The 14,412-nt window shown below is 40.8% G+C and overlaps 1 protein-coding gene across 2 annotated transcripts in view; it reads left to right on the plus strand.

The window, feature by feature from the left end:
• Nucleotides 1-14,412, plus strand: part of Epb41l4a (erythrocyte membrane protein band 4.1 like 4A) — a 251,336-nt gene that overhangs the window by 200,282 nt on the left and 36,642 nt on the right. The window contains exons 14-16 of one of the 2 annotated variants that reach the window (XM_004643270.2): nt 6,424-6,514; nt 9,018-9,101; nt 9,444-9,557. In XM_004643270.2, coding sequence (XP_004643327.1) covers nt 6,424-6,514; nt 9,018-9,101; nt 9,444-9,557 — 289 coding nt within the window. The remainder of the gene's footprint in view (nt 1-6,423; nt 6,515-9,017; nt 9,102-9,443; nt 9,558-14,412) is intronic. The other variant, XM_023703353.1, reaches the window with a different exon arrangement.

Raw genomic sequence — 14,412 nt, forward strand, 5'->3', positions numbered from 1 at the left:
AGCTAGGATTGAAGACCCCATGTAAGATCCCCAGCTATACCCCTCCTGGATATTTTTCCAGAAGAACTGAAAACCTCATACCACAGTGATATATGTCTTCCATGCTCATAGAAGCTCAATTTGTCATAGCTAAATCCTGGAAACCACCCAGATGCTCATCAACTGAAGAATGGATAAAGAAGACTTGGTATTTTTATACAATTGAGTATTATTCAGCTATAAAACGGGATAAATTTGAGTCTTTTGTTGGTAAATGGATGCAACTAGAGAATATAGTCTTAAGTAAAATTAATCAGACCTACATGTGCAAACATCGCATTGTCTCCTTAATGTGAAAAAATGAAAGAGAAAAATGGAATCTGCAGGGTACAGTAGATACTGGGGAAAGGGAATGAACTTATTCAAAAGTAAAGAGTGACTGAGTGGAAGAAAAGGACAGGAGAGGGAGTGGGGGAGAGACTTATGTATGTATGTAAGCAGGATGGCTTGGACAGTTGTATTGTGCATTTCTGTTTGTCTGTGGAAACAAGTAGTTAATGCTTTAATTTGTTTCATCTTCTTTTTAATTGTTTGTACTTCTGCATTTCTTTCATTTTTTCTTCAAATTTTACATGCATGTATCTGGTAATATGAATAAGTGGTTGGAAGCCAACTATGTATTACAACAAATACTGTCAAATTCATATTACTTTGTTAAGTGAAATTCTGTATCACATGTAAAATTTTCTGTTTTAATTCTAATTTGCACTCTTATAAATAAATAAATAAATGTAGCAGGTGCTTAGTCTGCTGAACTATCTCGCTGGCCCAATATTATATTTTTAATTCTTCTGGGAAACTCAAAGGGAAGATGACTAGGTCAAATGGTACCTCTAATCTTAATTTTTAAAGGAATCTTCACACTGATTTCCATAGTGGTTGCACCAGTCTCCACTCCCACCAACTGTGGAGAAGAGTTCCTTTTCCCCCACAGCCCTGCCAGCATTTGTTATCAGTTGGGTTTTTTGATGATAGCCACTCTTTCTGGGGTAATGTGGAATTTCAGTGTTGCTTTCTTTTGCGTCTCTTGAATGATGAATGGTGTTGAACATTTTTTCATGTATTTATTTGCCATTTGTATTTCTTCATTTGAGAAGCATGTATTTATCTCAGATGCCCATTTCTGATTGAGTCTTTGAATTTTAGGGATATGATTTTTTAAAATTATTCATATGTTCTAGAAAGAAGTTCTTTATGTGAGGAACAACTGCCTATAATTTCTTCCAACTCTATGGGTTATGTTTTAACTCTCTTGGTGATTTCTTTTGTTGTGCAAAAGCTTTTTAGTAAGATGAGATCCCATTTTTTGTTTATTTGTAGTATTTCTCTTGAACTCTGGGTTTTGTTCTGTCTAGTTGATCTATTTGTGAGGGTGGGGTGTTAAGGTTCCCCACTACAATTGTGTTAGTGCTTATTAGGCTTTTCATATCTATTAATAATTGTTTTATGAAGTTTGTGTGAACCTGTTTTGGATGCATAAATGTTTATGATTATTATCTCTTCTTGGAGTATTTTTTCCTTAATAAGTGTGTAGTGACCTTTGTTTCTTTTGATCATTTTTTGGCTTAAAATTTGCATTGTCTGCAAATAGAATAGCAACCCCAGCTTTTTTCTGGGTTCCTCTGGCATGCAGAATTATTTTCCATCCTTAGTCTTTGAATTTCTTTTAGGTTAAATGTGTTTCTTGAATGTAGCATATTGTTGGATTTTGCTTCTTGATCCATTCTGCCTGTTTCTTTAGGTAGGTGAGTTGAGACCATTTATGTTGATGGTTATAACTGATAAGGATTCCACTTCTTGTTCAGTTTGGCATTTATGGTTTCCATCATTTTCCTCTTTGTTTATCTGTGTCTGCTTTAATATCTTATTTTGATAGTCATTTCTTTTTGCACCTTAGAAATTATTTTTTCTGTGACCTCTTCATTTTTTTTTCCACTTCTACTGCTATCATTTCAGAGACCTCCATTTGTTGGCTTCCAATTTCCTCTAGCTCTTTTGCTTTGGACTTGTCCTGGGTGGGCTGGGTGTTTGGGGTTGCTGTTTGCTTTTTTTTTCCTTGTCATTTTCTATTTTATTTTGTTTTCTGTGTTGATACTTATAGATTTCTTGTGTTAGATAGTCGTATTACTGATATTGAGGCTTTCTGAGGAGGTGTCTGTTCCTCTCGATGTCTTCTAGACGTAGGTGCTTCTTGGTCTTTCTATTTATCCCAAGAACCTACCTTCTCAATATATTAAGCCTTGGGATTTGGTATCAACTTGACTTAGGACCCATTCCTTTGGTACTAGACTATGTTCATGGTTATGACCCCTTACAATCACAGTGTTGTCATATGGGGGGAAATTGGTTATAGCACATATAAAACCCTGGTTAAAGTAATTTAGTTTACAGTAAAAATAGACTCAAGTATAGCCTGGCTACTGACAAATTGTGGTAACTGTTAGCCTGGTATCTATAGCCATATGAGGAAAGTCTGCAGAAATATAATATCCAATTTATACCAGGAACTTGTATGCAATGATTTTCCACTTAGTGGAGTGATTTTATCCTTTTTTAATGGGGAGGTAGTTTGGGAGGATAAAGGATGGGGGTAATATGCAGAGGTGAATGAGATTAAGGTTTTCTTATGTATGTAGTATAGGGTCTACAGGGTCTCACTACACAGATCGGATCATAGTGATCCTCCTGTTTTCAGCCTTTCTAGCACTGAGATTACAGATGAGTACCACCATGCCCAGTCTCAGTCACTATCTCAGCATGCCCTAGGGGTAGGGCCAGCATGGCATGGGGATCGAACCCTGGTCCTCCATGCTCTGCTTAAGCAGGCACTTTAGTCCACTGAACTATCTGGCAGGCCAAGGTTAAGTATTGTAGGAGCAAGTTTGGAGGGCACAGAATGATCATCCAGGAAATTGTAGGACATAGGAGGGAAGGAATGGAGATGAAGGCCTAGGAGTTTTAAAATGAACCAGAAAAAGAAGAGATAATGTTTACTCACAGGAACGTATTATAAAGTCAAGTCACATGGTTCTTGAAAGAGAAGACGATGAGTGGAATAAAACAAAAAGGAAGGTTAGAATTCTAAATCATAAATGCGAGAAAAAAGGAACAAAAAAAGAAAAAACTGAAAATAAAAAATTAAAAACAATAAGCAAAAATATCCTCACATACCAGAAAAAAAACCCACCAAAAAACAGAGAAACAAAAAACCAAAAAACCAGCAAGACAAAACAGAACAAAGAAGAGAAAACAAAGAAACAAACAACAAAAATGCACAAACAAAATGAAACAGAAAGCAAAATACTAATAGCAAGAGGGAAATCAATCAGACAGAGAAAAATGAAAGTCGTAAAATTTCTCATGTCTACAGTTCTGTGATAGGTCCAGTTCAGGTCCCGGAAATATATGCTGTCACCAAGGTTGTAGGTCAATTTGTGCTAGTTTGAGTCTGTTCTTTACCTCTGGATTTGGGGGATGGGATTAGTTTTTTGTGACTGGAGTTCTCTCCATTCATTTGGAAAAGAAAAAACAAACAAACAAAAAAAGAAAGAAAGAAAAGAGAAGAGGGTAGCCCTAACCATCCATTTCCATTCCTTGTCGCTGTCCCCAAGTGCAACACTGGTTCTCCTAACTTATTGCCTGTTGGCTCCTATTGCTGCATGGGACATTTCCTCACCTCTAGTACCAGCTGTCCCTCCTATGCACCTGAGCCAGGGTCCTACTGTGTTGCTAGCGTTCCCGCAGGTCTCAGGGCCCTAAGTCCCACCAGTGGAGGGAAGGAGGATGGGCAGATCTATTGTTTCGTCTTACTGTCTGTCTACCTATTTATTATTTTTTTCTTTGGTGCTACTGGGATTGAACTCAGGGCCTTTCACTAAGTGACCTCTTCAGGACATTCTTATTTTTTATTTTGAGCCAGGGTCTCCCTAAGTCACTAAGCTCCCCAGGCAGGGCTCTAACGTGCAGTCCTTTCTCCTAAACTGTCCAGAGTGAAGGGATTACAGCCATGTGCCACTGCACCTGACTCTTAGTTTTTAGACTTGATTGGGACAAAACTAGATGAAAATGGCTAAGCAGCCTTACTTTCCCCAAAGTGATCAGTTGTCAGACAAAGAAAGACTGGTCAGTCTGAAGAGATGTGGGTTGGAGCAGACCTTTGGCTACAGTACAATATTCACCTTTACTCAGATTTTTTCCATTCATGTTATTGGCGGTGGTTATTGGTTCTCCTGATTCTCCTGATGTGTCCTCCTGCCCTTAGGCTAGGAAAATAGAAATATTACATGAGAATTCCTTTCATTTGTGATATAAATTGGTTATATATACTTAAAACAATACCACATTTAAATAAATAAAAGATATTTATGTTAAGACACACCTGTTCTCCAGGACCTAATGAATTCTCCTGCCTCCACTCAAGGCTCTACCATGTAAAGTACCTCATGAAAAAGAAGCAGCTCAGTCTCAAACGGGTCTCTGCAGTTCTGAGAGCTTGCCCTTGTGATTCTGAGTGGTCTTGTAGTTGTAGCAAAAGTGCCTTAGACAATGACACTGCTGCTGTTTGATACACATGGAGTTGTTCAAGGGAATGAGTCTTGCCCCATTTATTATAACTAGTGGGATTTACCCCACCACTACTCTTTGCTAATGCCTATATTCAGGATGTCATGAAGTTACTGGTATTGGCTCCAGTGCAGGATTACAAAATATGAACAAAGTTCAGGTGCTGATTCCATGTCAACCTTCTTGAGAATATTGGTTTCTGGAATTCTTATTTGAAAGCATTGTTTTTTATTTGTGTGACTTATGCTTGTTAATGTTTATCTTTCCTAATGGATAGCCAAGCATGCCTCCATACCACTGGAAGGAAATCGCCAACTTGGAGGGGTGTTTAGATTCCTCTTCTCTTTCGGTCTTGCTTGCCCGGCAGAGAAAGGATTCTTCTGGTTTTTGGCTGTCAAACATTCCCTTTCTTGGATATTATGTACACGTGTCCCCTGAAGATCCTGTCTCTCCCAGTTGACCCCTAATTTAAACTAACTTCTGATGGTTGTTAGGCATCCTCGGTGGTAGATGTAAAGCACATGTTGGGGTGACTGAGCACTAAGGCCCCAGAGTCACTCTGCCCCATTTCAGAGCTGGTCCTAATGCCCATCATCTTTGGGCTCTTAGGATATAGCCCGACTGTAGAAATGCATATCTACTTCATGGGATTGTTTTGAGGTTTACATGAGTAAATGCGCATGAAGTGCTTGCAGCGATAACTGGCATAGTAAGTACTCAATAACTACTAGCTTTTCTTAGCTTGCCACATTCAGAATTCAAGCCCTCTGAGTTTAGTGATGAGTATGTTTTGGATCCAAGGCTGTAGCTACAAACCTCCTCCTGTAAGAGGAGTTCAGAGGAAGACACCTGCAGGCCACATAGACATAACTGAACGAGGTCGTGGGTGTCCATGCTGGCTGTTTCCTCTGCTTGTTAAAACTCCTTCCTCTCAGAGTACTGTGGGTGGGTGCTGGAGAAGAGTTCTCCCCGCAGCCCCCACATCCCTCTCCTGCAAGCTTATCAGCTGCTGGCCCAGGACAGCTTCCAAGCCTCTAACCTGTTTCCCTTACTTTTCACTTGACCAGGATTTCCAGCATTGCATCTGTGCTGAGCTCCCTCTGCTGGTTCTGCTAGCACATGTGCAAATCTGTGGAATAAGAGCTTTTACGAATTCAGTTTTTTAAGTTTCGGGGGATCTTTGTGTAAAAACTGCACTTGAAAACTTTATTTTTTATGTGAGTGATACAGAGTCCATTTCTATTACTCTTTTTTTTTTTGCTTGTATCATGAGTTGGGATAATTTCAGGTTTGAAGTTTTTGTTTTTGTTTAGTTTGATTTTGTATGGGGGCTGTTGTGACATGCCGAGAACCTTCTTCACAACATGGTCATCAAGAACGGATTGTTACGTTTTATATTATAATGTGTGGTACTAACATATACTTGTTTTTAACATTCTAAAGGAAAGAATGTTCATGGAGATTTAAGTAGCTCTGAAAGTCTCAAAAGGTCATATACCCAGCTCCCTGGAACACTGTTGTGTCGAAGGCTGACTGTCTATTAGAAACCATACCCCAGACTTACTGGGTAGTTCATTATTTATTGGTAAAATGTGCCACAGTGCCTCTCTAAAGTTGCATTTAAAAATAATTGTGGGGGCTGAGGGTATAGCCTAGCGGCACAAGTGCCTTCCTGGCAAGTGCAAGGTCTTGAGCTTGACTCCTGGTACCAAGAGGAGGAGGAGGAGGATGATGATAATGATAAATCTCCTCATTCTTTGTGTTTTTCTTACTGGTATCTCCTTCTCTCTTCCATCTTTCCTTCCCTGTGTTTCCTACTAGGTTCAAACAGCCTAAACCGGGTAACTGCAAACATGGAAAATGGAGAGAATGGGGGAACAACTAAAATCATTGCACCTTCACCAGTAAAAAGGTCAGTGTAGTTAACTGAAGAAACACACAACTTCATACTGTTGTAAAAACAATGTTTTTTATTGGTAAAGTGAAGAATCTTTTCATCTAGGTAATGAACTAGTATTTTTGATCCCTGGGCTCCAGTCGCTAGTCTTCGGCCCAAAGAATATATTTTTTTTTCAAAATTTTATTGATAAACAGATAGCAATGAGACAGTTTCAAATCAAATCGGAAGTACCCAAAGAATATTTTAAGAAGCCCGGGAAATACAGACCTCAGGACCTGCCTGTCTCATGGAAGAAAATGCTCTCCCTGCCGCAGCCTGATGAGCTCAGATCGGCTGTGCTCTGTGTTCTCAGCAGCAAAATGAACATTCTGTGTGATTTTTTTTTTTAAGTGGCGTGATATCGCAGACTCAGAGGGACTTGTGAAATAAAGTAGATGGCATTTATATTTAATGTACTGTGTTCATTACAGTGCTATGCTGACCTGTGGCCCCCGGAAGAGGATTTATAGCATTTAGAGGTGTCAGGGCCTCAGCCATCAGTGGTTGCATATGTATGAGGGGTTGTCACGGTCTCCCGCACCAGTTTTCCCAGCGGCATTCCCCAGCAGAAAGCCCTCTCCATATATTACACGGATTGTTTCCCTGAAAGATCAGCTTGTTCTCTGTGAAGACACTGTTTCAGAGTCATTTTTTCTGTCCTTAATTATGTTCACAGAACAGCATTTTAGACATACAATGAGCAGCTTTCAGAAGCTCACTTTTCTAGAGGTCGCCTCGCGTACATCGTAGAGAAATCTAAGCAATCAGATATGTGACCTGCAGGGCTTCTCAGTCTCCTTTGTTAATAAATAATGGAGTCCTCATTTCCCTGGCTTGTGGTTACTTTGAGGAATATGGTTTATAATTCCTCGGCAAAATAATTGTAAGGTATAAGGACTCTAAGACTTGTGGTGTTTTCCCAAGGGTTTTGCCTACATTTTTTTTTTTTCTTGTATTTCTAAGACATTTTCTTGATATTTCTAAGACATTTCTTTTTTTGGAATGACAAGTTTTTTTTACCTTTGAATACTTTCATTTGCTGTGTTTCCCCGAGTCAGTCTCACAGCCGTGGATAGACCTAGCTGCACCTGCACGGACAGAATATGCTGATGGTGTAGCCAACCCTAGTGCAGTAATCATCCTTGAAATTCATATCCCAAGCCTTTTAGAATACGCGAGAGCTCCATTCCAGCCCATCCCTGCTGATGGCGCCTGAAGGGTCGCCAACTCCCGTTCAGGCTCTAGAGGGAAAATAGCTTAAGGAGAGAAAATGCCAGTAACCTACTACCTGAGCTTTAGTTTTAAGCACCCTCTACTCTCCCAATTTCTCTTTCAATGCCCTATTTCTCTTCTATTTCATTCTTGCCTTTTCTTTCTGATGTATTAAACGTCCCCACTTTCTGCTGTTGTGTTTATTATATCTCCCCCATGTTTACTACTATTCCTCATTTCAGAAGGAAGATTTTATTTTGGAAATTTGATCTTTAGAAGGTTTTTGGGTTTTTTTTGGGCCTGGATATAGGTAACATGTTTATATATATGAAACCTACTACTCTCTAGTGAGACTGAGCTATGCGCCTTTGTCAGGTATATCATTTTATAGGCGTATATTAATTCCTGTATGGATACTGCACCCTACCATACAAATTTATCTTTTGAAATGACCTTGTCACTTTTCCCTTTTCCTTTTTGTGGGCTTTGTGGGCTATCGAGATCTCTACTGCAGCTGTGTTCTTGGACAGTTTATATAGATGATCCCGCAAACAGCCAGGCCTCCTAAGTGGATTAGGAGCTAAGCAGCTCTGTCTTTGTCAGCTGCTAAGCTCCTGAGGAAGTGAGCAGTGGCTCCTATGGCTGCCCCACAGGGGACTGGTGGCCTCTGCTGTGTTCCTCCCTCTGTGTCTCCCTGTGTGTTTCAAAAACAGTTTGTTGGGATTAAATAACTACTTGGTTATATTTACATTCTTGGGACAGAAAGATGATACTAGATCAGGAAATAACATTTGAAAGTCACTCTGCTCTAGAAGGATGAAGCCAAGGTAGAGCGGAAGCTGGGGAAAGGTCAGGTCAGGAAGCTGGAGCCTCCCCAGAGGTGACTGGGCACCAGTGACTCAGACCCAGGAGACTCCTCCCAGAGCTGGGGAGTCTCTGGCCACTGTCAGCAAGAGGGTGCCCTGCTTCCTTCAGCTCCTCTTTCTGGACTCTGTGGTTGCACTTGCCTTCTATCCTGATGTAGACTTTTCTGAAAATTTCTTTGGAATCTACCTACTTGGCTTCTGTTGACTTAAAGCAATAAAACTAAAAGAAGGAGGGAGGCCCAAAGATATTTGCTGGAAGCCACTTCACGTGGAATGGGTTATAGTTATAAAATGCAACCCCCCAACTCGCATTAGTTGTTAAAGAATTTTAGTGAACACATCAATGTGAGTTAACTTCCTTTTATTTTTCACCTAATTAATTTTTTTTTCAATTAAAGCTTTAAAAAAGCAAAGAATGAAAACAGTCCTGATACCCAAAGAAGCAAATCTCATGCACCCTGGGAAGAAAATGGCCCCCAGAGGTAAAGGGAATCTTTGTATATGTACAGCAGAGGAACAGCTGGGGATTAACAAGTGTAACTCCCTGGGTAAAGGAATCCCACAGCTGGCAGTAGTTGGGGGTGATTCCTGAATTGGCTGGGCTGGGGGATTTCTGAGGGGGACAGTAGGTTTCTTAACATGAGACTTTTTCCTGAAAGAACATAAGAGAAAACTTATTACCATGAAAAATGTCATTAAGATGGCTTAGAGTAAGCTATTTTGTGCAAACTTTAGCTCTGTGATACATTAATGTTAGTTTTCCTATTCATAGTTCTTGTAAAAACTTCCAAGTTGACATGTTGCCCATTCCTCTTATGCTCCAGCGGACTCTATAACTCTCCCACTGACCGCACGAGATCCCCGAAGTTCCCGTGCTCACGTCGCCGAAACCCCTCCTGTGGAAGTGACAATGACTCCGCACAGCCCATGAGGAGAAGGTAAGCTGAACGCAGCTCTCTGCTTGGCAGTTTCCAACAGCAGCCTTGGTCCCAGGCGCGCTCTTGTACTAGGGGATTCTCCTCACGCCTGTCGTGTGTCTCCTGAGGATAACGGAAGCTAGAGATCCGCAATCACTTTTCATCTGAAACAGACAGAATTTTGAAGATTATAGAAAAACATTGCTTTGAACTTCCTTTCTGTGTCTTAATTGATACATTAAAAATAGACGTTATAAATAATATATGTTAGCAATATGTATAGAGTGTATGTTATATAGTGTATCTTAAATATTTCTACCTAGGAAGATAAAACTACATTTAAAGGTTAAGTATTCTTAGCTGAACCTGAGTACTCTGTCTTCCAGACTGATATTGATACATAAACATAAGGAAAACCCCTTTCAAAGCAAGGAGACAAAGAACTTCCATCTAGAACATGTAAAGAATTAAAAACAAAAAAAACCCCAGGCCCCCAAAATTCAATCATCCAATCCAAAAATGGGCATCTGAGATGAATGCATACTTCTCAGAGCAAGAAATACAGATGGCAAATAAATATATGAAAATATTCAATATCGTTGGTCATTTGAGAAAGGCAAATTAAAGCAACACTGAGATTCTATCTCACCACAGAAAGAATGGCTGTCATCAAGAAATCAGCCAATAACAAATGCTGGCAGGGCTGCAGGGTGAAAGGAACCCTTCTCACTACTGGGGGGAGTGTAACTGGTACAACTGTGCAAATCACTATGGAGATTCCTCAAAACACTGAGAGGTCTCATCCAATCCAGCTATTATTCCCCTTGTGGACATTTTTCCAGAAGAATTGAAAGCATCATACTACAGTGATACACGTGCACCCATGCTTATAGCAATGTATGCCTCATTTTTAAAAAAGTCTTTATCTAGAGATTTTGAACTCTGCAAAGCAGGCTGGGCAGTGAGACAGGTACAAGAAAGGCAGATGCAGAAATGGCTTAGGAGGGAAATTCCTCTCATCCGTACGTCATAAGAACTGGGTTTTACTTTGGCTGCCCGTATAATTGGTATTTTAGAAGTAACTTTTATAATTTTCAAAAGGTTAGATTACAAAGTGAAGGAAGCAACAAGACTTGTTCTGTAAACTATGAGTTTGGAGGCAAAGCCCTTCTCTCTCTTACTGTCCATTTATTCTCGCAGGTTAAACCTTCCTCATTTGTTACCTTCTAATTGCATTAATTTCCCAGAGTCTTGCTCCCTCTCACTTTCCAGTTTGAGTCCAGCTTTACTGAATCCCTTTAATAGTTAAGAAGCATCTATATCACTTTCACCTCGTGGGACTGGGAAAAGAGTACCAAGATCAGGACCAGTGGTGGCTAGAGAGAATGATCGAGAGTTGTCATCTGCTTGGCACTTACTGTGTTCCAAGGACCAAGCCCTCTTTGCAGTATATTATGTTGATCATGATAATAACCTTTGGGAATTGGTATTTCCAGCAGAGAGGGATTAAGCAAAGGCGTGAGTGGATTTAGGATGCAGGAGGCAGAGTGTCCTGAAGGCCAAGAGATCGAGTGGCTGTTACTGCCGCTGGCCTGAAAAACAAGAGGGGCGTGTGATCCAGAGAGGGAAGCTACTTCCACCTTCCACATGATCCTTGCTGCTGTGGCCCCACCACAGATTCTGGGCAGCACCTGCTCTTGGGGCCTTTTCGGCAGGTGTCCAGCGCGGCTAAGGCTGTGGACCTCCTGCGTCTTAGGAATGTTGAAGTTGGTGCCATGGTTGGTGCCAGAAGTAAAGCCCCTTCTGCTTTTCTCTTGCCTTCAAGTTTTACCTGAGTGTTCTTTGGAACCCAGCTGGCAAGGGAGTCCAGGAACACGATTTTGAGGCTTGTCAGGAAAGAGGGGGTTAGTAAGGGGCAACGTGGGGCTGATTATCAGTGCTAGCATCACTATCTGACCTCTACAGTTGAGAAAACTGAGGTGAGGAGGAATGCGTTAGCTTGTCCCTGGCGGAACATCTGAGGTTCGAAACCAGGTATGAAAGTTGGAAAAATGGCTGGGAATGTGGCTCAGTGGCTTGCTTGCCTGGGGAGCATGAGGTCCTGAGTTTGATTTCCAGTACTAGAAAAAGAAAAAAAGGAAGGAAAGAAAAAGGAGGATAATGATTTCGCATTTAAATAAGGCTCTATAGGGCCTTTATTGCGCTTCCTCTTAGGGATGCCAAGGGCTGCCTCAACCTGGGAAACACTTAAAACTGAGGGGGCATACTGTGAAAGAGAGAGAGAGTGTGTGTGTGTGTGTGTGTGTGTGTATTGAGGTATAAGTGGTAGAGAGGACTTTGCTGACACTCCAGTGGGCAGATTTTTATAGCTTTTAATCGTTAGTTATTAGTGAAGTTTGTCAGCACTCCCTAAATTATCACACATGTTAAGCAGATAGTCATTTTAATTTTAATGCATTTGAAAGTGAATTTAACAAGTTGTGCTAAAATATGCCAAAATTTACATTATTTTTTTTCCAAACTAATTGCTTGAAATTGTTTGTAGTATGTACATTCCCCAGTCTGGACTTAATAGCTTCTACAATGAGATACATTCTCTGCTAGCTTTCTGTGAAACAGAGAAGTCATTGTGGAGAGTGGATACGGGACCCTTTCACTCCCCTAGTTCCAGGGAAAGACTGTCTTAATTTACTGGGAAGAGATTCTTTTTGCCTGGGTGAGCATAGTGTTCTGTCTGTTCAATGTGTCACTTCAAGGTCTCTCACTGGGCATGCTCATTTTGAGAAGAGCGGCCACTGCTGTCTGTTGGCGTATAAGAGCCAACACGCATTATTCTGTCTCTTCCCACTACGAATGCTCTGTAAATGTCCCTGTCCTTGTCAGTCTTGTTTTATCTTCATATACATTTCCTGTGCCCCTTGGCACACATTTCTTCATAGCTGGATTAGCTCTGGTATTTAAAACCGAGATTCACCATCGGGATGGAAGAATCCAAAGGATTTAAATTTAATAATAGGAAGTTCTGTTTTGCTTTGGATTCCAGGATAAACATGTTTTGCAAAAGGTGTCAAGATTTCTTATTTTGCCAGTATGTTACAGGATAGATACAAGATACCAAATTCTGGCTGAGTGTAGAACGGTGGTCCCTAAATTTTTCAGGTAATAGAGCTCTCTGAGAATCTGACAAAACATTCAGTTAACCCTTACCCAAAAATGGGTGCATAATTAAATCAGCATAAACACTTTCATATAATTTTCAGGGTTTATCAGTACCCTGAGACCCCATTGTTTAAATATTTCTGTTCTAAGGAAACAACACCCTGATGTTTTCTGGCAGTAGAATGTGTTTGCACCTCTGGGCTTCTGTCTTTACACTCACACCTGTTTATTTTGTGCCGTCTACGTGTGTGGCAGTGTGCTAAACAAAACTATATAAAGTCCCTGTCCTTTGGGAGCTTGTAGGCTATTAGAAGTATATGAGTCACATAAATACATGTGTAATTATAACTTGGATATGCCATACAAAGGTGATTTATCCAGTCTTAAGGATTTTTTAAAAAAGTATTTCTTACTGAAACCCAGCATGTCCTGAAAAGTACCTAAGTCGTAAGTGTAACCATCTTCCTGGTAGACTTAGAAACCAGATAGCTGTATAAGTAGTATAATTAGGGGGAGTTTGCTGAATTAGGGGTGGCACAGAAGTTTCCTGAGGTTGGATATGTGAGCTGGGCTCGGAGCTAAATGCAGCAAAGAGAAAAAGAGCACCCCAGAAGGAGATGCTGGAAGGGAGGGGGGAGCACTCGTGAAAAAAAAAGAAACAAGTGTTGCTTAAGCTCTGTGAGTGAACCAATATGTGGTAGAAATGAGCCCAGAGAGCAAAATGGAGCCAAAGTTTACAGCCTATCTGGGACTTGCTCAGGTTTTTTCCTTAGATCGATAGTTTTTATATAGAAGGATAACAGCTTGATTTCATTCGTGTTTGTAGAGGTGACCCTTACTGCCCTGTGGAGGAATGGTTAAAGTGTGGCACTGGAAAGGGGGAGGGCAGGCAGGAGGTCGTTCTAGGGTCCTGTTTGGGGAGGATGGGAATGTGGCGACACATTCCTTATGTAGAGACATGAGGAAGTGATGATTTTCTATACTAGTAGGAGAATGAAATCAATAGGACTGAGAGGATCAATATGAGGAATGAGACCAGGCAGTAGCAAGAGTAAAACCCAGGCTCGAACAGTACTGAGAGTTCCTGTGACATCCATGAACTAAGCATCATTAGGACATGTTATAGCCTGAAAGGGATGACTGTGTTAAGTTTCTGATATGTTGCATGTGTGGTACCTTGGAAATCTGAGATGCACATAGGTTCTTGGATTATAAATCAGGAAGTAGACTATTTGGATTGAGATATCAATTATCCTTAGTTAGGCTGGCCAAATAGCTCAATGGATTAAAAGCACTTTTAAGCAGGCGCAGGGTCCTGGGGTTCAATCCCTGGGTCTGCCATGCCGGCCCTGCCCCCAGAGTGCACTGAGAGGGCAATTGAGACTGGGCATGGAGGCACGCACCTGTAATCCCAGCTTTTGGGAGGCTGTAAATAGGCGGATCACTATGCATCTGATCGAGTAGTGAGACCCAGAACACCCTGTAGACCCTTCCCTAAAAAAAAAAAAAAAGAAAAGAAAAAGTTAGTGAATAGGAGTTCTTAGAGTTTAAAGTACTATGGCAGAATTTAAATAATCAGTGTACACATCACTAGCCATTCGTGAAATGCAAATTAAAACCACATTGAGATATCATCTCACCCCTGAAAGAATGGCTATCATAAAGAAATCACCCAACAACAAATGTTGGAGAGGCTGTGGGGAAAAAGGAACCCTTC

Source organism: Octodon degus, unplaced genomic scaffold, assembly GCF_000260255.1.
Source record: "Octodon degus isolate 3935 unplaced genomic scaffold, OctDeg1.0 scaffold00169, whole genome shotgun sequence".
NCBI lineage: Eukaryota > Metazoa > Chordata > Mammalia > Rodentia > Octodontidae > Octodon > Octodon degus.